Raw genomic sequence first — 23,327 nt, 5'->3', positions numbered from 1 at the left:
TGAAAAATATCGTTTTTCTGGGCAAAAGCTAAGAAATCCAGGTGAGTGCAATCATATTGCCTCAAACAAAGAGTCCTATTATAAATCAAACGAGATCTGAATGGGTATTTGCAAAAATGTCTCTGTTTAATAAATAAGTCAGCATATACAGCTACTATGGCCTCTGGCATTGACAAAATCCAGTGTGCACATTAAAAACTACAGGTCATGGTTGACCAAAAGTGGCTCATTTTTTCACATGCTTCTCTCAGCATAGTCTCTCAGGCTGGATTAAATCTGTTGAAAGGCTTGATATGGCCCACAGCCATAGTTTGGTGACCCCTGCTGGGGTTGAAGCAGGTGTAAAGATCTGAGCTTTAACTTTTGATAACATTACTTGTCAGATAGTGTCACTACACATATTATACTGTAATTTGCCAACATTACTTTTCTAATAAACTATTCCCCCTGTTGAATCACCCAAGAAAGGGTCATTATCCTTTCCAAAGTCTTGTTAAGGCTGCTGAATGATTCTAGATGGCTGGAACACAAACATTCACATTCACTGATGTCACTGGAGCTCAAACCACAGGAACTCTTGTCAAACCAGTCTGTGAGCAGATCTTTGTTTCTTTCGTTACTGAATCGCGTTATAGGTAAGAATAGACTGTATTCAAGCCTTTCACATGCGATTTATTTGAAGTTATTTTTCAGTAATTATCTCGCCACCGCATCTATAAGCTCTCCTGGATTTTTTAGATTGTCCAGTGTTTAATATTGTCCCTATCTTTCCTTTTGGCGTAGTGCCTTCTCAAGTAATTAGTTCAACTCGAGTGCTTTCCCTGCTAATGTTTTAATATTTTATTTATTATTTTAAGTTTTTTTTTCTTGTTAATTTAAAAAAATAATTCAGACTTAAAAAGGAAAACTAATTACTTTGAGCAATATTATCTAATATGGTTCTGATGGCAGAATTTTTTTTTAATTTTAAGAATTATTTAAATAAGAAAGGAAAAAATATTCAAAATAAATGGAATGTTCCATGATATGAGCCAATTTTGCTCATTATATATGTTTTTATTTTCGAAAAAAATTAGGGAAACAATTTTTAATATAGTGAAATAAGATAACAAATACAAAATTGCCTGCCAATGGGGAAAGAATTTTAGTTTTTTCTATTGTATTTTAGTGTTTTTTTTTCTATTGTTATGCAGAGACCACACACACACACACATACAAACAAGTTAAACTGTGCGAAAACAAAACCAGGTTGATCATTCCTTCTTTAGACAAAACCATTTTAAAGCCGGGATAGGCAAGGTCCACCCCAGAGGGCCGCTGTCCACTTCTGCGTTATTTAAAGTACTTTTGTGTAGTCGTGTATACTTTTGCAATAGTTCAAAAGTTTACCTGAAAATGACTAGTTTTCAGCAGTTTTTTAGTGTTTAATCTTTCAGCACTCCAGTGTTGTGATAGTACATTTTGTTTGCTAATTGCATTAGAGGGCTAATGGATGATTAGAAAACTCTTGTGCAATCGTGTTAGCACAGATGAAGATAGTTTGGCTGGTTACAGAACCTATAAAACTTTGAGCAAGTTGACTATCTGGAGAGTCACATTTCTGGGTGTGATTCTACTTTCAGAATGACCAGAAAAAGAGAACATTCATGTGACACTCGTCAATCTTTTCCTGTTTTAAGTAATCATACGAGAAATTGTCAAGAAACTGGTGATTTACAACGGTGTGTACCACCCCCTGCAGAGAGCAGCACAAGCTTTAACAGGCTTTAATCTGAGTAGAAAGAGAAGTGCGAGGCACAATCAAGCCAGTGGACAAGTACATTGGAGTCTCAAGTTCCAAAAACAGACACCTTACAGGTCCACAACTACCAACTTGGTTAAATAGTACATGTAAAACAACAGTGTCAACATCTTCAGTGAAGAGGCAATTCCGAGAGGCTGGCCTTCATGGCAGGGAGGCAAAGAGAAAGCCATATCTGAGACTGGCCAACAAAAAGGAGAGAGGAATATGGGTTAAATAATTCAGACATTAGACAACTCATTTGATACATGGAGAACACACAATTAGTGTACATACAGTATACAGGAGCATCTGCAACCCGTATGGCACAGAAGTACCCAAATCCCGGTCTCTGAGAACATCAGGGCCAAGATCCTGTGGGGACTGACGTAATCACCTACCAAGGCAATTCGTCATTGGTAGGATGTGTCAAATATGAGGGCAAAATTTGAGAATATCATTGCAAGAGAGGAGAAGGGAAAACAAGGGAATAGGGGATATAGCACCCCTATCTCGCTGATGGATGGAGAAGAGGATGTTGATAAATGGCTGCCAAGAATCTGAGTGAAAAAAGGAAATGGGACTGAGGCGATATGGTGTGGGTGTCCTGCTCTTTGTTAGAACTTTAAATGTCCTGCATTTTTTGTGTCATTTGCATTTATGTGATGGAATATTGTGCTTGATTTGAAAAAAAAACCCAACACTAAATAACATTTTTTACTGACCAGGAGAATGAGTCTGTGAAACCACAGGGTTCTCATATTATCAGTATAACAATGGATGATTGGATAAAAGTGGTTAAGAGACATGTAACAATTTATGACAGGCTTCCCCGCAAGTAAGACTTTCAGAGAGAGGAAAAACAGAACACGAGCGTACCCTTGGGCACGTTGACTGTGGCTTATCACAGACACTGCTGCTATATAAAATGGAAGGTAGTAACAGTTGGGTAAAGAAGAAGAAAGAGTGGTGAGGGGTTGTGCCAAAAGGAGTTTAAAAGAGTGGAAAAAGAGAAGAAGGTTGCGCCTGCAGGCTGGCCCTGCTGCCTGTGTGCTCCTGTTATGCTCGGCGGCCGCGGACGGCTAAATAAACAATCCTAATTGGCTGTGGAGCCCCGCGAGTCTGGGGTTTTGCTCGCTTTCATCCTGAGGAAGCTGTGGGAGAGCTGAGGTGAAGCATTGTGATAAACACGCGCTCATCCGCATGTGCATAAACCTTCCCGCATGCATACATGTTCTTGTTTAAAGCACTTATTGGATGGCTGCCCTTTGAACTACTCTTGCCAGGTGTCTTCACATATTTGTGCATGACCCACCTCCTTTCATGCAGAGATTGGCATGGATTGTGCTTCTATTTTACAATTGTACCTGAGATTATTGAAATTAAATGTTCTGTCGTAAGTAAAATCAGTAAAATGAACCTGTATTTTCACCTGTTTGCAGTTATTTAACAAACGAATGTGACAAGTCTGTTGCAGATTGACTTTGATGACAGAGAGCTTTGTGAAACATTGTTATTCTCTACTGTATTTTAAATTTGCTTAAAACCTGTCAAAGCCCTTTTAAAAATGTATTGTTTTGGTTTGAAAATTCATAAAAAAGACCCTGAGTTATATTTGAACACTAGATGACACTGTATTGCGCAGAGCAACCGAAAACAAGTGCTGCAAAGCACAAGGAAGAATACAAACTACGTAGACTCAAAGTGACCATCATTTTTCCATTAATTTTTTGACTACCCTTTCACAAAGTTTTTGCTGTTACCCTTTAGCAGCAGGATGGCTGACTATCATTTCAGCTCCCTTTTAGGCAAGCATCTTGTTATGAAAAATAAAAACAATTTTCTTTACCAAATAATATTTAGAAAAGGTTTATACAATAGTCCATGTCTTTTTGCTTATTATTTCATAAGTTTATTCTTTTTTTAACATTGGACAGCTGCAAAGGAGCTTACATACGATGCCAGTTTGTTATTTTGACAATTACACTTCCATGTTGTTTGTTGTTTTCACTGTTTTGCACTGTTTACATCATCGTCACTATAGGCCGACTATGTTGCTGTTCTTTGATATCCACATCCTTTAAAGCTGATCTGCTTTTGTAACCTAGGGATTTAATGAAAAAAAGGGCTCAGATCATTTAGAACAGGTTGGGATTTCTTCTCTAAAGGTTTGGGCTCTCTCCCGTTCTCCATGCAATCAATGCAAATACTCAATATCTTCTTTCCTTATTTTGAGTGTCTACTAAACTATAAACCTACCCCTCATTCCCAAAAACATACATTTTAGGTTAATTGGCCGGTCCAAATTGTCCCTTGGTGTGAATGAGCGAGTGAGTTGTATGTCTCTGTGTGCCCAGCGACTAGCTGGCAACCAGTTCAGGGTATCGCCTGCCCACTGCCCGAAGATGGCTTGGATGGGCTCCAGCACCCCCGCGACCGTACTGAGGATAAGCTGTGCGGCTTATGGATGGATGGATAGTTTGTAATTTATTTTTGCCAAATTGGAACTTGTGATTTAGTTGACCAAATAATTTAATTAAGTAAATAATTGAACTTGAATCATTTTCAATGCCATCTTTTCGTGACCATCTCTCCAATCTAAATTACGATAGATATGTACCCTAAATTTTCGAGGAAGCTGCTGAAAACAATTTTTCAATTTGTTTTTTTCCATATAAAGGTAATGTATCATTCTTTAGTGGCGAAGCAATACCTGCTATCCAAACCTAAATTATAATATACAAACTATTGCATTAGCAGTTTTGTATATTGCTAAAGATATATTGAAATTCAATTATTAGGTCATAGACTCAATGGTACACTAAAACTTTTAAGTCAAAAAAAACTATTTGTGCCATGAAAAAACATGTTAAACAAAGCAAAATAATGATCCAGGGAGCTGAATTTTTTTTATGTTCACAATCCGATAATTATGATTTGTCATGTAAGTAATCTCACGAAAATAAAAACAAAAAACTTAGCCTTAAGTAAGCTTCAAGAAATGAAGTAAAAAAGGCCTTGTCTGCTAACAAACAGATCCTGGGCCCAGTCCAAAAATGGCTTGGGAAAGGGAATAGTGAAGAAAACAGTTGTCCGGGAGGATTGAATGAAAAGAGGATGACTTTATGTCTCTAGATGTATGTTACCGCTCTCTTTACATCCCTACAACCGAACAAAAGACTAACTCATTCCAGACCTGCAGTGTATGAAATGTCAAGAAAGCAGGACTGGGTCAAAACAATAAACTTTGAAAGAAGAATACTTAAATGGCAGTCCACACTTTCATGCGATTGACCCTATTGTTTTAGGTTTATTCCTGGAAAGGTCACTCAGTTGTACTATATGTCTTCCATGTTATCCCAAAAATAAACATTTTTGCAATAAAAACGAACCTCGTTCAAATGATGTGTGCAGCTAAGGCATGCTTTAGTTTACCGTCTCTGAAGGCATCCTCTGGAATTCGTACATTCTTTGTGGTTTAGTGGTTCTGGCAACTGGCACAAGTTTGGAGTCAAACAGTTGGATGTAAAGATGCTTCACACACTGGCCTGGCCAAAGACTTCTTTGCGACTTTTTCTTTCTTTCCTAGATCACTTGGAGACCTATCAGTGGTCTTTCCAGATTGTTTCCAACAGAAGCGGTGGCTCCCTATGAGACTCATCTATGTTTTAAATGATGTAACTCTTTTTTGGGGTGGCAGTAGCTCAGGAGGTAGAGCGATCGTTTTAGGATTAAGGGATCCCAGTTCGAATCCCGGCTTGTCCGTGTTACATGCAGAAGTGTCCTTGGGTAAGACACTGAACCCCCAATACCCCCAATAAGCAGGTTAGCGCCCTACATGGCTGCACAGTCACGGCCGCTATTGGGAAATGTGAAGCACAATGTAAAGCGCTTAGGGAAGTCATTGACTTGAAAAGCGCTATATAAATGCAGATCATTTCAATAGAGTACAATTGTGTATTTGGGGCAATTATTACATTTTTTTTTTCAGTGGGGGGGTTAATGTTTTCTCAGAAAACAACAAATTATTTTAATTTGTGGGAATTTTTTTTTTATTATTTTTTTTACAAATTGTCATGATTACTAATTCGGGGCACCTTCGGCTGCCCCGTTGGCGCCAACACTGTACCCTCCGACAATCTCCTGCTCTGTTTTCTCCTGCCTGATTACCTGTTGCCGACCTGTTTCTGGACCTGTTTCTGCCCTGCTCTTCTGTCCAGGTTACCGACCAGCTTTCCTGCCACCCACGACTATACCCGCTTGACACGGAAGTGCCACTTTCGTGTTCCTGCCATCAGCTGCCCGTGTCCGACGTTCGTCGGATCGTGGAAGCAAGCACTGCTCTCTTTTTTCAATAAAACTGAGTTAAACAAAAGCTATTGGGTCTGGCCCCGTCGCTGGCTTGTGACACAAATTTGTAATAAAGAACTGCACCGAAAAACAACAAAAAAAAACTCGTAAACGTAATAGTTTTCTTGGATTTTTGTGCCAAATCCCTAAAAACAAGTGTGCCAAATGCATATTAGGTACTGTCAAGCCCATAACACAAATCTTTATTTAAAATGTTCTTAGTCTAACTGCTACTCGAGTCCACTTTTGCTTTACACCAAAAAACAACAGAGACCAGATAATGAAGGAGAAGCATCCGAGTCAGATCAGGAGGCTACCCCTCCTACTGGTAACCACGTAAACAAGTACTATGTTTCATGTGGGGAGTAAGCAACTACCCCAAAAAAAAAAAACGGCCTTGAGAGGGACGAGCGCCGCCAGGCTGTATTTGCCCAAGCCACACCATAGGGCGGCATTAGCTCAGGAGGTAGAGCGCTCGTCTTGGGATACAGAGGTTGCAGGTTTAATTCCCGGCTCCTCCGTATTATATGTCGAAGTGTCCTAGGGCAAGACACTGAATCCCTAATGCCCCCATGATCCAGTAGACACCTTGCATGGTGTGTGAGTGTGTGTGTGAATGGGTAAGTGTGGAGCACATTCTCAAGCGCTTTGGGAGGTCTTCATTGACTTAAAAAGCGCTATATAAATGCAGACCATTTACCATTTACCCCTACAACCCGGGTGGTTAAGATGAACAATGAACATGAACTATCAATGCTAAGCTAACCTTTAGCATGTTTATAGCTAACTGCACCACTGTACCTTTGTACCTTCGTGCATGTTTTACCCATTCCCTCTCAACATGATCGTATCCAAACATTCTTGTGTATGAACAAGAAGAGATGACAGGGACAAGACTGGGCAATAAAAATATTATATATATTTACCAAGACCTGTGTCAGGAGGTCATTTCATCTGCGCTTGACTGGAAGTTGAGTCGGTGAGAAAGAAAGAATGATGAAGGGAAGAGAGGGAGAGGCCGGGGGTGTGCTTCTTACGAAGGCGGCAACCGGCCAACAACAACAGCCGACTCCAGTAGGTCGGCACAGGAAGAGAGTAAGAGAACGGGGGGAGAAGTGTTAGTGTGGATCTATATGTGTGCGAGAGAGTGAGTGGCAAGGCCGTTAAAACTTTCGTGCGTGCTTACCTGGAGCTCCTCGAGCGACCCCCCCCCTACGTTTGTTGTTGCCGAGCCAGAGGGCTTTCGACTGGGCCCGTCCTACGGGAGTCATTACTCCGCATTCCATTCCCATTATTCCAGGCATCCCCTTTATGAGCAGCGACATCCTCTCATTCGTTCTTTTTCCTCTCCCCGTGCAACGTTGTGTGTTTTCATCCTCATTATTTTGAGGTTATTAGTGGCGGAGGTGTGAGACGGTGGCATATTTTACTGCACTGCTTCTTTTATGATTACCCTTCCGTTGTATTTAAAGTGGTTATTACGGAACACTGGGGACGGGGATGAATTCAGAGTTTCATGGATCTCATTTAAACTGCTAGGAATCACTCACACCTGTCACCATTTAATGTCCTTTCAATAGCCTTTAGAGAAACTTCAGATGGTCTTTCACGTAAGCTTTTTGTGACATTTCTGTAGCCGTCTTATTGTTAAAAGGTGCAGGTCATAAAAAGGACATAACAGAATTTTAGGTTATTCAATATATCATACAACAAAATGAAAACATTCGTCATAAAGACAATAACATGGCACAAGCATGACTTTGAAATGCTTCCAAAATTGAAAAGACGTGGGTAGAATAACTCATCAAATAACTGAATTTTACTCATTTTAAGAATTAGGTTTTACTAAGATATCAATATGAAAATAAGGTTTTTTGTGCTTTTGCTTTATCAGACTATCTTGATTTAATCTTGTAATCTTATCTTTTTAATATTAATATTATTCTTTTATGTATACATGTATCCAGTTTCTTAGTTTCTATTTTTATGCTGGCAACTGTGTGGACAGTAAAGTAAGAACTTCATTGTGCAGGGAGGGAAACCTTTTTTTTTTTTACAGTGCATATGACCATAAACACTTCGAATTGAATTTCTCTTTTCTCATAATGTTTTTCCATATTTCAAATTGAAAATAATTTTAAAATATCAGCATGTTAGTTGTGACAGCAAGCAACCAAAAATAACAAGAAAAGCCTGAAAACACATCTGAACTTTATCCAGAGCAGTTTAAAATGCAACATGACTGCAGTAACTACCATTTAATTATGAATATAAAACATTCTGAACATAGCCAGGCTCCCGATAATAACAAAGTATGCAACCTTATCCAAACAAATTATCGTGCAACTGCATATTACATTGCTTAATTTCAGAACCATTCTTAACCTTGTAGCTCCAACCACTTGTTACTGAGTCAACACAGTCATGCCTTCAATCATCAACAAACTAACAAGTTGGAAAGACAATACCTGACACAATCCTAAAGGTAAACACTTTTGATCATAATGAAGACGATCAATTTTGATGTGGAATATTATAGATAGATATTCTCATCTCATCTCATCTCATCAGCTGCACCGCTTATCCTCAGTAGGGTCGCGGGGTGCTGGAGCCCATCCCAGCAATCATCGGGCAGTGGGCAGGGGACACCCTGAACTGGTTGCCAGCCAGTCGCAGGGCTAGATAGATATTCTCTGTAGTTAATATTGCCTTCATGGGTTTGTTTTGTTTGTTTCATGGTCGCTAAACCCCTAAAACTGCAGTTAAAATTCTTAGCTAATACCCCCCTGTAATTCTTCACTGAACATCGAGCCTTGACTCTTTGATCTGGGTACTTGTTTTTGTTTACATTTTCATCAAGTCAACTCAAGTCATGTTTATTTGTATAGCCCTTAATCACAAAGAGTCTCAAAGGGCTGCACAGACCACAGATTATTGCAAACCACAGACTATTATGACACCATCTCCTGATCTAAAACCTACATGAGGCCAAATAATACACAGATATTGTCAACGTAAAATATAGGTTATTCATATGCTATGGAATAGAAGTGTGTTTTAAGCTTAGATTTAAACATTTCCACTGAGGTTGCAGATCGAATCTCAAGGGGAAGAGCATTCCACAGCACCGGCGCCCAAATGGAAAATGCTCTCGAACCTGCGAATCTCTTCTTGGCTTTTGGGATCACTACTAGACCAGCATTTTCGAAGGCTCCGGACCGGAACATAGGGGGAAATTAGATCTGAAAGATATGAGGGAGCAAGTCCATGTATGATTTTGTATACTATCAACAGAACCTTAAAATCACATCTTGAGCTAACAGGGAGCCAGTGCAGGTTAGCTAAAACCACTAAGGGTGATATTATATTTGTCATTGTTCAGAGCAGTTTTTGAGAACAAGTCACGGCATTTAGATGGACGAATAACTAACATTTCAGCCTTTTAGAGTTAAGGTGCAAGAAGTTGAGTTAAATCCATTCTTTTATCTCAGTGAGGCAGGCCTCCAAATTTCCAGTTTAGTGTTATCGGATTCAGGGTTTGTACAACGACTGCATGACCTAAAATTTATAAATTTTAAAGCATAGATAAAAGACCTGCAAATATGCTTTGAGGAACGGGTGCTGAGGGCTCTCAAGTTCTTGGAGTAAACCACCTCTCGCCTCTCTCCTCTTCGTGGGTCTCCGTGACCTGAGAAATGAGGAAGGCTCCCGAGAAGTATTTCAAGACATTTCAAGGCTGCACACGGGGAGGTCGGCGGAGGGTGTTTTTGAGTCTCCATCAATTTAAGCTGTGTTATATTAACTGACACATACAGGTGAAAATTAATCGGGTCAACCTTAACCAGTATTGGGCAAATGTTTTCCACTTTATTTTGACACCTCAAGGCAAACATTGCCATCCTTCAAAAAAGTTTTTTTTTACTCTCAAAAACACGCACAAGAATTGGCCTCGTCTTCGGCGCTGAGAATTTAATTTTTCGTCGTCTTTTGTTAGGAAAACAAAATCTTTAGTCGCACCTCTGACTTTGGTGGCTGAAAATAAAATCCTGCTCAAATAAATAGAAAAACTAGAAGGAAAAAGTCCAGGCCCGGATACTCAGAGGTTGAATTATTTTACTTCCTGTGAAGTGTGCGTGACACACTTCATTATTGCTCTGTGCCCAAGATAATTAAACACTTCAACTTGTAACGTCAGACATCCATATTGTAACAATTAATGAGTATCCAAATCCATTGTGGAAATGCTTTGAGTCCACAATATGCGAGGAAGCCTGGCGAAATCTTTACTGGGGGACCAAACCACTGACTCTTACTACTTCTGTCTCACCTCCCCGTGATGACACAGTCCCTTTATCCTATGTGATCGGAAGCAGCGTTTTAACTGGCAGCAGGGACATCGTGTTATTTCTGGCATCAAAAAGCGTCGCTTACTTTGAAAACACAAAGCTGTGCTGAATTCAAGCTCGTCTTTCTTTCTTTTCCTGGAAGATTGGTTTTAGTATGCTGCAAACTAAAATCCTAAAACTTTTATTTCTAGACGTTTTCAATGTTGTCCTCCTAGTTCATTGACACACCTGAGCAGCGCTTCTTAGTCTAGGTTTTTTGTTCCCAAATCAGGCCATAAAGTCACCAATTTCCTGTGCAGGTAAAATAAATCATTGACATCTTTTTACATTAATGGCAATGAGCGAGTTAAGATCATTTTACTCGCGCAATTCCAGCCTACACTGTCTATATGCAAAATGTTGGCCAGGGGTGTCCAAACCTTTTAGAAGGCAGGCCAGATTTGGTGAGCAGAAAATGTGAGAGTGCCGACTATTCAGCCTGGCATTCTTTGAACCATCTTTGATAAATTCACTTTGCAGTGATTGGCGTTTTGCTTTGTGACTTTGTAGCTTACCTTTGAAGAATTTTCATTTGACCAACAGGGTCTCGTGATAGAGCGCTTCTGTGTCATTAAAACAGCTTCCAATTGCTTCACCTTTTCACAGCGTTTGTTTCCAGGTCGCTTTTTGTCATCAACATGTTTAGTCTAGCAGTGCCTCTTGATATTATATTCTTTGATAACAGCCACAGTCTCTTGGCAAATTAGGTAGACAGTTATTTTGTATTTTGGTGAAAAAAAAATACTCCTATTTCCACTTGTCCTCACAATCAATTTTCCGTTTTTTCTTTCAGTCGCCATGTCGGAAATGGTGTGGGCTAAAATGTTTACAGAAAGCCAAGTGCAAGGTGGCCAAAGGGCTACTGCCATCGTCCGGTGAAATGATGTTTTTTTTTTTTTTTTTGGTACAAATGTTTTTTTCTGACTAAGGGCTGTACAAACAAAAATGATTTGACTTGACTACGGCCAACATTACTGGCATGTCGCATATTATTATTTATATGACAGGCTGTGTGCCATTAAAAATGTCGTAACAGGCCTTAACTGGCCCTTAGGGCCGGACTTTGGACATGACTGATGTAGGCTATTTTTGTTAAAACTTTATTTCCCCATTTTCGTGGTTATTGAAACATTAATGGCATTTTGCCTCTTTTTTACCCTTGATTTTTTCAGTTATTGTGTGCATATTAGAAGCTATATCGAAGCCTGGTTTCACACAGTATTGTCTCAGATTAAAGTTTAGAAAAGGTTAACTGTGTGCTAAAGCTTTACAAGTCAGCTTAAAAGGAGCATTGTGTATCATTTAGTACCTATCAGTGGTAAAAAAAAATTCAATAGAAATGATTTAAATAATAACCCAAAATACATGAATTGTCATATGAAAGTGATTTTTTTTCTTTAAATACTCAAAGGCTCATCTTTAAATGAAATGAAATGTGAAATGATCTGCATTTATATAGCGCTTTTCAAGTCAATGACTTCCCAAAGCGCTTTACATTGTGCTTCACATTTCCCAATAGCGGCTGTGATCTGTGCAGCCATGTAAGGCGCTAACCTGCTTATTGGGGGTAATTGGGGGTTCAATGTCTTACCCAAGGACACTTCGACATGTAACACGGACAAGCCGGGATTCGAACTGGGATCCCTTAATCCTAAAACGATCGCTCTACCTCCTGAGCTACTGCTAAATACTCATAGGTCATAGGTCATAGGTCATCTTGCTGTTTCCAACACCATAAAAAAATGATAATAATTAAATAATTTAATAAATTATATAATAATTTAATAAATTACAAGAAAAAAGTAAGGTTTGGTAACTTTAACTTTTAGTAGTTTGTATCATTGTGCTTTGTAGCACTTGTTTCTAGTTGCACTATACAGAACAAAAACATTTAGTTGTCAATTACACCGTGTAACATTAAAGCTTAGTGCTTTTAAGTTTATTTTGCTATAAAAAAGAGTTAAAATTGTTTCAAATCTTAAACTTAGGTGTTAAAGCAGCTTTGGTGTGATAAAAAAAACAACAATATCATTGTACTGGAAATTAGAAGATGTCAACTTTTGATTAAAAGGTTAAAAGTTAAGCACTGTTAAAGTGCTGCCAAAGTAATGCTTTAAACGTTTGATGGAAAATTGTCTGTCCTGAAAGGTTAAAAGTTTCAAACCTCCTTTAATTCTGGAGTAAAAGCACTGTCAAATCTCTGCCAATGTTGGATGGGGTTACACACTACATTTAACCTGCCTTAAATTAAGAGTTGAAACCACTTTTAAGCTGAAATTCGTGATTTACCGGAGCTTTGATTTGATGCAACCTAATAATTTCAAAGTTAAATACTTGAAGTCTTGATTAAATAGCTAAAGCTTTAAAAGTGCTTTAGCATTCCAGCTAAAAGCATTAAAGCTTCTTGAGTTTTTAAAGCGCTTGCGTAAAAGTGTTTTAAATTAAATGTGTTTGATACAAAATGATGGTGTGTCAAAATTAAGGCTTTAAACCTTCAGGTCAAAAGTTAAATCGTTCTGAATTACAGCTGCTTGAATGCTTTAACCTGAAGTTAAAACAATAAAGGTAATGCTTTAATTCTGCTTTTACACATGACAACATACAAATGACCAATGCTGTATTTCTATTTAAGGTATTTAACGATGAATAACATGTTATAGTGTTATAAAAGAAAAAAAAAACTCAAAATGACATTATCGGCCAACTGCCCAGTTCACTCAATAAAAAAACACATTTAATAGGGAGCCAAATATAAAAAAATAATTTGACAACCACATAACAACATTTTCTCTTAATGGATTTTCTTTCTGCTGTATTTAAGGCCCTCTGTGTGGTGTTATGAATCAGTTGAGGCCGGTGTTTAGCATCAAGGTTTGGGTTTTGGGCGGACCAGGTACTAATATAATATTTGTTTGACCACAAACATACAAATCTTACTGAACCACATTACTTTGTTCTAATGTTGATTATGATAGTTGATTGTCGCATATTTTGTAATAGGTATTGGCAAATAATACAGAGCCCCATAAATCCTTGAAAAGAATGGAATTCACATTGGCTGCTTAATTGCGGGAACTGTGCGTCCAGAGTTATGCTACAACGCATTCAAGACAAGTCTAAAGATATGGACAGCTGCTATATTTTATCTTAGTTCTATTTCACCCAAAATGATAATACATTTTCCTCAGGTTTAATAGCTGCCTTTTTTTATAAAGTACAATCATAAAAAAAACAATTAAAAAAAAACAACAACAATAAAACCGTGAAAGCAGCACATGTACCCATGCAATATGCCCAAAGTAATCCTATAAACGCAAAGTATTTATGCTAGCTATGTCCAAAGTATTGGCGACGATTGTACTGTTTAGGTATTATTTCATGCAACCCAAGTGCTCAGGCTCAAGGAAGAATGCAAACTACAGATACTTAAAGTGACCAAACTGCTCAATTTTTCTTTCCATTTTTTTTGCCCAGAGTTTAACAATGTTTGGGGTTTTCCGGGTACCCCTAGCAGCAAAATGGTGGACAATAATGTCATCCTCTTCTAGGTGAGGCTGATATAATGTAAAATAATTGCAAATTTCTTGGACCTAAAAGTAATTAAAATCCACTTTTGTATGATAGTTTCCATATATATTATGCTATTTATTTTAATTCACAATGTTTTGTTTACCACTAGGAGGCGCAAAATAATACACGCTGTCCCTTTTCATTGTTGCGGATACATTTCAGAATACGAGCATAGTGTAGTACTAAGGTTCGGCACTGTGAGGTGGTGTTGTAAATATAACTTGATCTGAGTGTCTATATCCTCATGACCGCAGTGCGATGTTGACATCATAACCTGGGATTGATTTGGGAATATTTGCGCCCGATAAACTCTGCAACCACCCTCCCCCCTTTTTGTGTTCTCTTATTTTCTACATAAATGCATTTTAGTCTTGAATTGTTTCCCCCAAAAAAGAAATGATAAAAATCACTACTTTGCTGTAGTGATTGCAGAAAAATCTACCATTGACAAAATGCCTCCAAAAAAGCGAATTAACCATAATAAGGAACTTCTTTTGCAAAGTGTGTTGCGTAAAACTCCCGTGCATGCATGCATGTATGCATGCAGCAGCTGCTTGCTTTGACGCACGCGGGCAGCGCGCGCGAGTGTTTGCTCGCAGATTCATAAAGTGAGGGGGAGGCTCTCCGAAAGTTCGGGGGGCGCTCCCGTATGTGGGGGGCTTGCCTTTTGGGGGTATCGTAGCGGGCGCCGTGGGTCTGAGATGGCGCAGCCGACCAACGAGTTTGCTGCCAAACTTTGCAGAGCGCAGACAAGGCAGCAAAAAAGTTTCCCCGGGGAGGCTGAAGAGTTGCAACCCTGCGCGGTTCCGCTGTCATGTCCCTCCCGGACCTCCCGTGTGAACTAACACATGGACTACAAACTACTCAATCCTGCGTATCGTCTTGTTGGAGTGGATTTATCCGTGGGAAATACAAGTCGCCGCTTCGCTACTTTGGTTGCACACCACACTTCTTTACTTTGAATTGAATTGAATTTTTTCTTATCATCCAACCTGGACTGATATGAATTTCCCAGCTCGGAGGTAAGTCTGGGAGCATGAGGAGGACATCTACTATGTAGCTTGTGCGGGTTCTTTTTTCCCCTCCCACGGAATGCAATCCCCCCGTGACAACGAACTGGCTCTCTTATCTCGGAAACACCGACTCATGGCTGCGGCCATGCCCGGCGAGGACGGCCTCTTACCGGTCAACACTCCCCGAGCTGACCGCAACGGTCTTGGGGGTCTGGTGCACTGTTTTGTATGCGGCAGCGGGGTAACAGCCGGGAAGGAGCTGAGGTTACAAGTGACCTATCAGAAGGAACGCTGTCCTTTTTTCCCGTTCCTGCAAAACCAGGAGCCAGCCCCTGGCGCGAGCGAGCTGAGCCCGGAGGGGGACGCGCTTGTGTGCGCTGTGTGCCACTGCTTCCTCGCGGAGCAGTGGAACTCCTTCGAGCGGAGCAGGACACCCATCGAGAAGCGCATGTACTGGCTTAAGCGACCCTACCAGTGCGACTCTCGCCGGGTCCCGCAGGAGTGGAACATCTCTTACGAGCTGGAGAGGAGGATTGGCACCGGTGGCCACCACTACGACGGCGGCGCGGAGTCAGACTTCTCCTCCTTGTCCGACAACCTTTCAGACCAGGAGATGGACGTGGTGGACAGGGGCGGGTTGAGTAAGGACAAGTCCCCGAGAGCACAATTTAAAATGCAAAACAGGAAAAACAGCGTTAAAAACAGTCCCGATTCCCCGAGGGGACTCCACCGGTACACGGTTGGGGTCTTAAGTGCGCATGGGTCTCCTAAACCAGACAGCTTCACATCCACCAGACGTCCACCAAAAAGCCAGAATAACGCTTGTCAGTCTTCATACTCATTGACGAAGTTCCAGGGCAGCGCCCCCCAGCGCTGCCATGACAACCAGGACAACGGGGCGATTATGCGCAACAGGTCGTGGCTGGAAGAAGAGAACGTCAGACTGCTCCAGCGTGAAGCCAGCAACAACTGCTCCTCACCCCGTGGGGGTCTGCACCCCACTTCCACAAATTCCAATTTTCCCAAAAGCAGCTTCTTTGATGAAGATGAGATCGACATCACGAGTGACGAAGACAAATCCGGCCGCAAAAACAAGCCTGGCAGTTCAACTGGTGACCTTTTGGCCCGAAAGGTGACACAGTTGCACTATGCCGCTGAGTCAAACGCCGACGGCTGCTTGTGCTTCATCTGCGGTGCCGAGCTTGCTCAAGGAGGGAGTTATAAAGTCAGCGTTCAGAAGCAAGAATCTGCACAAGGGGAACCTTTCTTTCCCTTTTTATGGCTGCACAGCCCCCCACCAGGTGCTCTACCCATCACTGCCGCAGGTGCCACCCTGGTATGCGGCAGCTGCCACGCCTCCCTTATGCGGCAGTGGCACAACTTTCAGCAGGCCGATGTCCCGGTGCTCCAGCGCCTTTACGTGGTCCCGCTCGATCCGGTTGCCGGGTCATCGTCTGAAGCTTGTTACCTGTGCGGCCAGGAAGGTGGTGGCAATAATGTGGTCCACGCTCAAGCTGGCGTTGGCAAATTTCGCGGTGCTATGTATTTCCCCTTCATTAACATGCTCCCCTGCCCACCCAATGCGTGCCCAATGAGAAACGGGCGCATCCACAGCTGCTCGCATTGTTTCACCATCTTAGAAGACATCTGGAGCGCTTATCGGCTTTGTCTTAGCGAGGATCTCATCACCTCTGTGAGCTCGTTCTTAACGAGGTATCACTCTGTTACAACAATTGGATCTGCTCATTCCCATAACGGCGCATCTCCCGAGAGCTCCATGTCGGTGTGCTACCTATGTGGGTCGGAGTTGTTCGCTGGAGGCGAGTTCCTACTTCGAGTCAACCCGCCAGGACGCTGCAGCGAGAAGGAGCCGTTTTTTCCTTTCCTCACGATGCACCCGCCCGCTCCTCGGGCCAAGGCTGTGGATGCCACAGGCCTGGTGGCGGCCTGCACGCTTTGCTACCATGACCTGCTGGATCAGTGGGCTCGACACGGGCGAGGAAGCCCAGACCCTTCCGCGCTTTCCGCTCCCTCCACCTCAGGCTCATCCAGCTCCCCTTGGGCCCGGCAGTACACCTGCGAGGTGTTTGCGTGCTTCTTCTGCAGGCGGGAGCAGCATAGGCAAGGGCAGATGCATGTGGTCACCGTGGCCCGCCTGCCCATTTTTCTGTACGCACCACGTGGACCTAGAACGCTTTTGGTGGATGATGGGAGGAAGTTAATGGTTGGCTCCTGCATGGATTGTAAGGCTGTGGTGCAGACGGACAGGAACGCAGAGTTGGAGCAGGACAATACAGGAAGAGAGGAATCGCAAGAACCTGAACAGGTTGGTCTTTTCTTTTTGAATGTGTGTCTTTTTCTCCTTTCCATTATTTTCATTTTTTAAGTTTGGTCTAGTGGAGGTTATCTACCAAATATGTTACACTTTTCTCTCTTTATCATCAGTGTCAATGTCAATTCCCTGTGTTTTACTTTAACCCTCAAGAAATGATAACAAGCACAATGGTCCTTTACAGCAGAAACAAACAATGACAACAGCACACGAATACACAACTGCGTTGCAATCTGGCAATATTCTCCACTGTATTGTCGCCCTAACGCCGTCATCTAGAAATATAGGGCTCACATTTTACGCAACGCAGCACTCATTCAGGCTTTTTTTTGGTGGAGTAGTAAATAAGTGCTCATCTTTGAATCACCATCTTGAATGGTCATATGATCTGAACACACATGACGTAAACAACTCACAGCAATACTTAAAACTGCGTCAGGTGTGTGGGTGCCGATGCCAAATTCCACAGGCGGTTGCGGGAGCTGCGTGCCAGGCTTAAAATGACAGAAATGGACGTGAATTGTTTCATTCTTATGGCTTTCTAGGCATGTGGCTTAAAATCCGGTGCGGCTTGGACAAAGACTAAATTGAGTTTGGTTCTTAATTTGAGCATCTGTCTATTAATAAGGTATGTTCTGTTGTCCAAAACAAAACAAAAAATATATAATAATCAGGTGCGTTATGTAGTCCAAAATGTACAGTAGACCTTTCCTTACTACTAATAGTCGTTGTTGTGGAATCTTTCTAGTTAATTTTCTTGCTAAACACTAAGTATGGAATGTGGCTGTGTTGTTTTTATTGGGGAATAATAAACAATTGACTTCTCATAAAAAAGAAACATGTAATCTTTCACTCTGTTCCTCACATTGACCATGTTTTAATGTCGTTCTCCTGTCAGCAAAATTCCTTCCCTGCTGTTTAAGGCTGAGGGTGGAGAATTAAAGGGCTTGTGATGTTTTAATGTGGCGCTGAGGACCTTTCAGTGGGCCAGTTGGCCTGGTAGAGCGCTCTGTCATACCAACAGTTAACGTGTGTTCAGCCCCTGCAAGACACCAGACAAACATCTGCGGATGCCATTCGCACTCGGCAATCTCAAAATGGGAGCACGCTCTCGCCAGCTGTCGGGAGCTGTCCACTGCTTTCTCGATCCGGCCTTTCGGATCACGCCTTCTTTGCAAGTCCCGATTTAGTGTCTAAGTTTGTGACCGGCTGAGACGGAGGTGTTGCATTGTAGTAGATGTGGTTTCAGGTGATAGTTTTGCCCTGAGCTGGTTGCGAGTGGCATGCCTCATTTTGTAGCGTGTGAGCTAATAACCTGCATTTGGCAACACTGTCTGCTTTAGGGAACAGGTGCTCTGTTCTCTTGGTTTGATAAAGATGTAAGTTCAGGCCTATAAAAATTTAGCCCGACCCGACCCGGCCCGAGGGTATAATAGTCCGAACCAGCCCGATCTTTGACATTTGATTTGTGGGGAGGGAAGCTGGTTTTGGCCAACACCGACAACGAAAGGCCCGTAGCCGAAGCCGTCTCCGTCAAGGAACAGCTTGGCGCGGATGTGCGCAGCATGCACGCTACCCGGACTACCTCTAAAACTTTCCTTAACAATGGACGGCTTGTGGGAGACGGCAAAAAATCCCCCTTCCGATGTTGTCAGGGGAGTGTGCATACTGTGTAAATCCTCCACAAAGAAGAAGAAACATAGAACACATGACGAGTGAATAATTATGAAAAAAAAATAGCGAGAGAAAGGTGTCCGGCCCGACATTATGATTGACATCCTATGACTGAACTGAGCCCAAAATTTGGGCAGGGTTTGGGTCCGGCGCTAAGCTCTTATCAGTAGTTTGATAATAAACCAGGGTTCATACATGTTCTTGAAATCCTTGAAAATGCTTACATTTTGTTTTCAAGGATTGAAAAGTCCTCGAATTTTGGTGAAGTGCTTGTAATCGTTTGACTATTTGCCATGTTTTAGCATATTATACAAATCAATATTGTTTTTTTTTTTAATAAAAAAGGTTTCGAGCAATAGAAATTCTAAACAATACACAATGTCCTTTGAAGAAAAAAAAAACGTATAAATATGCTGAAATCCGCATTTACACTTCTGTGGGGGTCGACAAGCTTTGAAACCGAGCGTCTTTTTTGAAATCAGGGATCAGAATTTTCCGCCCTGCTTTATTCCTGGACCCTGGCTATTTCAGCTGAAAATGAAAATCTCCATTCTGATCCCTGTGAAATGTAACAAAGCTATTAAAGAGCTTCCAGTTTTATACAAATTCATGCAGATGTAAGAAATGTATTTCAAATACAAATTACCCGTACTGGCATTAGGCTTTAAACAACCTTTTAAGATTTCGGTCAAAAATAAAATTAAGACAAAATGCAGATTTGTTGGCATTAATTTACTAGTTGCGCGGCTGACATGCTACCATGTCTATCTCACCCTTCAGAGGTCCTGGATTCAATTATAACTACCAGGCTTCCTGTGTGGGGTTTGCATATTTTCCATTTGCTTTTACCTTTCCCTTTATTGTTCTTTTAGGAGAAACATATTCAAATGGCATTTAGGCTACATGCTAACAGTTGGCTAACACAAAGAAAATGACAAGATAATTTGCTGATATAAGTAATATGGACTCGATAGCAACGGTCAAAAATATTTAATTTCCCCTACCTGATATAAAGTGTGTTCTGCAAACCCAAGCATTGATGAGTGCCTCGTTCCAATCTTTTCGCTTTTATGCATTTCACCACAACTCTCTTCTTTTTTTTGGATCAGGAGTGTCCGATGGGATCCTGTAAAACTTAAATTTACGTTCACTAACGTTTTTCTCTGATTCCGCCACACAAACACACAACATGAGGACAACTAGCTGCTGCAATGACAGCCTTCTTTTCCTCTGTCTTCTGAACCGCGCGCTTGTTGTTTTGCCTCCATTTTTGGTTTTGAAGTTATTAAGATGTATTCTTAGAGCCATCTCACCCTTGCTTCCAGGCTAAGCTTACTCGCCGGATATGTCACAAATAGAGGTAAAATCGGGCCTAAGAAATTCAGCCCGACCCGACCCAAGTTGCGGGTATATGAAGCTGAACCTGCCCAAACCCGCCGAAATAACTTGATTTGATAACAAAGGCCGAAAAAAACACAAACCTTTACTTCGGCCATGCGTACTTCAGTGCCAAACTGTGCGTTTCGGCTGAACTATGCATCTTGGGGTTTACTTGGCGCTGAGTCTCTCAAATCAAGTGTGCACATGAGCGGTTCGGCACAGAAGTGCGCATTTTGGCGACGTGCAGCGATCGAAAGTGAAACTGAACGAACTGGCACCGAAAAGAATGTAATATTCTGCAGATTACAAGCTGCAACTAGTGAAATATTTGGCCGAAAAGCAGAAAGAATGTTTAAAGCTTGTAAGCTATTGGCAAGAAGAGGAAATGGCGACTGATGTGAGCTAAGTGGTACGAGGAAGCAGCGCATCTTTTACCAAGACACAGAGGATACAAATTTATTTGTATTTAGTGATTTGGGGTTAAACTGATAGTTTGGTAAACGATTTTTTAATTACTTAAGTAAAAGTAAGCGCATGCTGTGCAGATCCTCCGCGAAGCTAAAAAAAAAACAAAAACAAAAAAAAAACAAAGAACGGTGAGAGTGAAGCCCTGCCAGCCCGACTTCATGTCTAACATTTTAAACCTGAATTTTGGGTCGGGTTCGGGTTGGATTTGGGCCCTAACCCAATATCTTACCTCTAGTCATAATGTTTACAAACAAATGAAAGAGTCAATAGCATTTTAAATGAGAAAAAGGATCTTTTTGATTAACTGAATTTTCGATTAATATATCTGACTGCTGTTTTACCTTGTTTTCTAGACAAATTAAAATACTACTACAAGGAAGTAAACTGTGCAATTTGGTTTTACATTTTTAGTTTTTTAACTTGTTGTTCTACTAAAACAAAGTAAAAAAAAATCCCAAAGTTAGGAAAATATATTTTTTAAATTTTGTTCATAAATAGGATTATTTTATATTTGATCCGTTTTTAATTCAATTGGACATATTTTGCTTAGTAAAAACGGTCATTAAAATTCAAATACTTTATCAAACATTTGATATTACTTTCATGTTGTATTTTTCACAAGATTTTCAGTTAAATAATAAAAATATTTCAAAATTTGAGAGCGCTGATTTGATCCACTATTAGGCATATTGATAGATGACACACTATTTTTAGTCTGCTACATTGTCATTATTATTATTGGGCCGGGCTGCGAGGATATTGTCTGACATTAAACCAGTTTGTGATACTGAGAAAGTTGGCGACCACTGAAATACACTATTTTTTCACCGACTCGCAATTTTTTTACGGAGCGCAGGAGACTCTGAACTGAATGAAGAGAAAGGCATTGTGGGAAGTAATTTGTCGTCCTGAAAGATACAAATATATGCATGGCTGCAAGGATTTAACGTTTGTCACTTACAATGCTTAGTCTGAGCTAGGAAAAACATTTTGCGATTATCCATCAGAGACGATCTGCAGGTTGTCGTGTAAAATCAATGGGCGGCTCTATCGTATTATGTGTGTGTGTTTTTCAGACTTGAATATGTTTTTCCTGCAGGTATTGATATCCTGGCTAAAGAGTATTTTGGGTCACAGGAAAAACATGCCAGCCTCCTCCCAGGACTGCCAAGTGGGACTTACGGCGTAGCGGCGAAATGAGGGGGTGGTCAAAATTACACATGGGATCAGGAAGCAAAGCTGAAATGGGATATAAACAAATTAGCTTGCGTGAACAATTCAAAGTAAAAGTGCACAGAGACGCGGAAGGCTGTGAGAGAGGATTATAGGGATTGAAACAGGATTTTGGAGAGAAACCAATTATAAGTGTTTTTTTTTAATAACAGAATTTCATAATTTATAATTATAGTACAGACACAAAAGGCCAACTGTTGAATAGAGTACAGCTTTTGCTGTGAACGCTATGGAGTAATACGTCAGACATCCTTGAATTTGATTGATTCTCTTCTATTCGATTAACTAAATGTTATATATTTCATTACATTTTACCTTTTGTTTTTTGTTTTCCTTTTGTTTTCTTCTGTTTGTATTTATCTGCCCTGCTTTAAAAAAGATATCTTAAAAACAGTTTCATGGCAAAATTGTGCTCATCAATTAGTTTATTTATTTATTGATGATACAGTATTATTTTTCTCAACAAAAATATATTTTAAAAATAGAAAAATAAAATGAGCAATATTGATTACTCTGACAAATGGCAGAAACGTGTGCTTATAATATCTTTTAAATGTTAAAATGAGTTTAAAATTATCTTCCACATAATTTTGCCCATTTTAAAGATTTAAAAATATCCATCCTTCCATCCATTATCTGCACCGCTTAAGGTCGTGGGGGTGCTGGAGCCCATCCCAGCTATCTTCAGGCAGTGGGCAGGGGACACCCTGAACTGGTTGCCAGCATATCACAGGGCATATAAAGACAGACAACTCGCTCATTCACACCTAGGGACAATTTGGAAGGACCAATTAACCTGACGTGCATGTTTTTGGAAAAGTGGGAGGAAACCAGAGTCCCTGGAGGAAACCCACGTAAGCTCAGTGAGAACATGCAAACTCCACACAGGAAGGTTTGATCTCACGACCTCAGAACAAGCGCTAAACACTGCACCGCCGTGTTGCCCTTTTAAAAATACATATTTTAAAACAAAACAAAAAAAAGATTCGAAAAACAGAAGGCTTATGGTAGTCATTACTTTTTTGTATTTTAATATGAGATTAGAAAAACAATACCTAAAAGGAGCAAAGAGGTCTCCCGTTTGCCACATTAAACAATTTACCTTATTTTAGCTGTGATCTTTTTCATTTTAATGGAAAAAC

The 23,327-nt window shown here is 40.7% G+C and overlaps 1 protein-coding gene across 1 annotated transcript in view; it reads left to right on the top strand.

Moving 5' to 3' along the window:
• Window positions 1–16,987: 16,987 nt before the first annotated feature.
• The window catches only part of gse1b (Gse1 coiled-coil protein b), a 265,439-nt gene continuing 259,099 nt past the window's right edge, over window positions 16,988–23,327 (top strand). Inside the window, exon 1 of the mRNA XM_088334614.1 lies at window positions 16,988–17,424. Within this exon, the coding sequence (XP_088190740.1) occupies window positions 16,990–17,424 (435 nt within the window). The 5' untranslated portion in view covers window positions 16,988–16,989. The remainder of the gene's footprint in view (window positions 17,425–23,327) is intronic.

The sequence above is a fragment of the Urocampus carinirostris genome, chromosome 4, assembly GCF_059441175.1.
Source record: "Urocampus carinirostris isolate Australia breed hairy pipefish chromosome 4, RoL_Ucar_1.0, whole genome shotgun sequence".
NCBI lineage: Eukaryota > Metazoa > Chordata > Actinopteri > Syngnathiformes > Syngnathidae > Urocampus > Urocampus carinirostris.
This window is presented reverse-complemented; position numbering and strand designations above follow the sequence as displayed.